Consider the following 891-nt stretch of genomic DNA (forward strand, 5'->3'; position numbering starts at 1 on the left):
GTGCGCGTGTGTGAGTGTGTGTGTGCATGTGTGCGCGCGCGCATGCATATTGCTTATGCTCGCCTCCATCGCAGCGCGGCCTTGCCCCGCGGAGCCCACCTGTCAGCCGAGAGCACAAAGAGCACCATGTCAGCGCGCGGCACAAACTCCTCCGTCAGCCGCTGCTGGCGCTCCACAATCACGTTGGTGCCTGGGGGCAGGGGGGGCAGGGGGAAAGGGGGGCAGTGGAGGGGAGAGCAGAGTTTGCTCAAAGACCAATGGGTGGGGGCCGGTGGCTACCCGGCCCGGCCACGTGACACCCTGGCAGCACGACACCCACCCGCCCACCGTGGCCCGCATCACGCCTTCACAATTCTAGTGATTTGCAGCCAAGGCCCACAAAGCAGCAGAAAGGGCTCACAGCAAAGCCCTCGCTTTCCTGCCGGGCCGCCCTAACCCGCCAGGTGCCTTCTCGTCCTCTACCCACCCCTGCTTCAGACCCCTCCCAAGACCTCTCTCCCACCCCCCTCTGCTCCCAAAGGAGGGTCGAGAGTACGAGGGTTGAAAGCCAAAAACCCCAAAAAGCACCTGGCGTGTCAACAATGTTCATCTGCTGCAGGAGGTCCGCCGGCAGCCGCCGCGTGAACAGCCCGTCCCGCTCCTGCACCAGCTCCCCCGCGCCGCCCTCGCCGCCGCCGTCCGCCGGGTCGAGATATTTCAGGATGGATATCTCGTTGGTGGTGGGCAGGATGCCGTCCGCCAGGAACTTCTCGCCTGAGGGGGCAGCGGGGGGCGCGTCAGCGGTGGGCGTGGCGAGGAGAGGGCGGCGGGGTGTGCAATGCCAGCGCCAGCAGCCGGCATCCTTGAACGAATGCGCAGCAAGCCGCGAAACACCCTCCCCCCCCCCCCCCC

The 891-nt window shown here is 66.6% G+C and overlaps 1 protein-coding gene across 1 annotated transcript in view; it reads right to left on the bottom strand.

Annotated features, from left to right (window-relative positions):
- MNEG_15349 (Uncharacterized protein in xynA 3'region) overlaps nucleotides 1–589 on the bottom strand; it is a gene marked incomplete at both ends in the record, with an annotated part of 4,001 nt that extends 3,412 nt beyond the window's left edge. The window contains 2 exons of the mRNA XM_014036180.1: nucleotides 100–190; nucleotides 568–589. Of these exons, the coding sequence (XP_013891634.1) occupies nucleotides 100–190; nucleotides 568–589 (113 nt within the window). The remainder of the gene's footprint in view (nucleotides 1–99; nucleotides 191–567) is intronic.
- Nucleotides 590–891: the final 302 nt, after the last annotated feature.

This window comes from Monoraphidium neglectum, assembly GCF_000611645.1.
Source record: "Monoraphidium neglectum strain SAG 48.87 unplaced genomic scaffold scaffold05250, whole genome shotgun sequence".
NCBI classification, from domain to species: Eukaryota; Viridiplantae; Chlorophyta; class Chlorophyceae; order Sphaeropleales; family Selenastraceae; genus Monoraphidium; species Monoraphidium neglectum.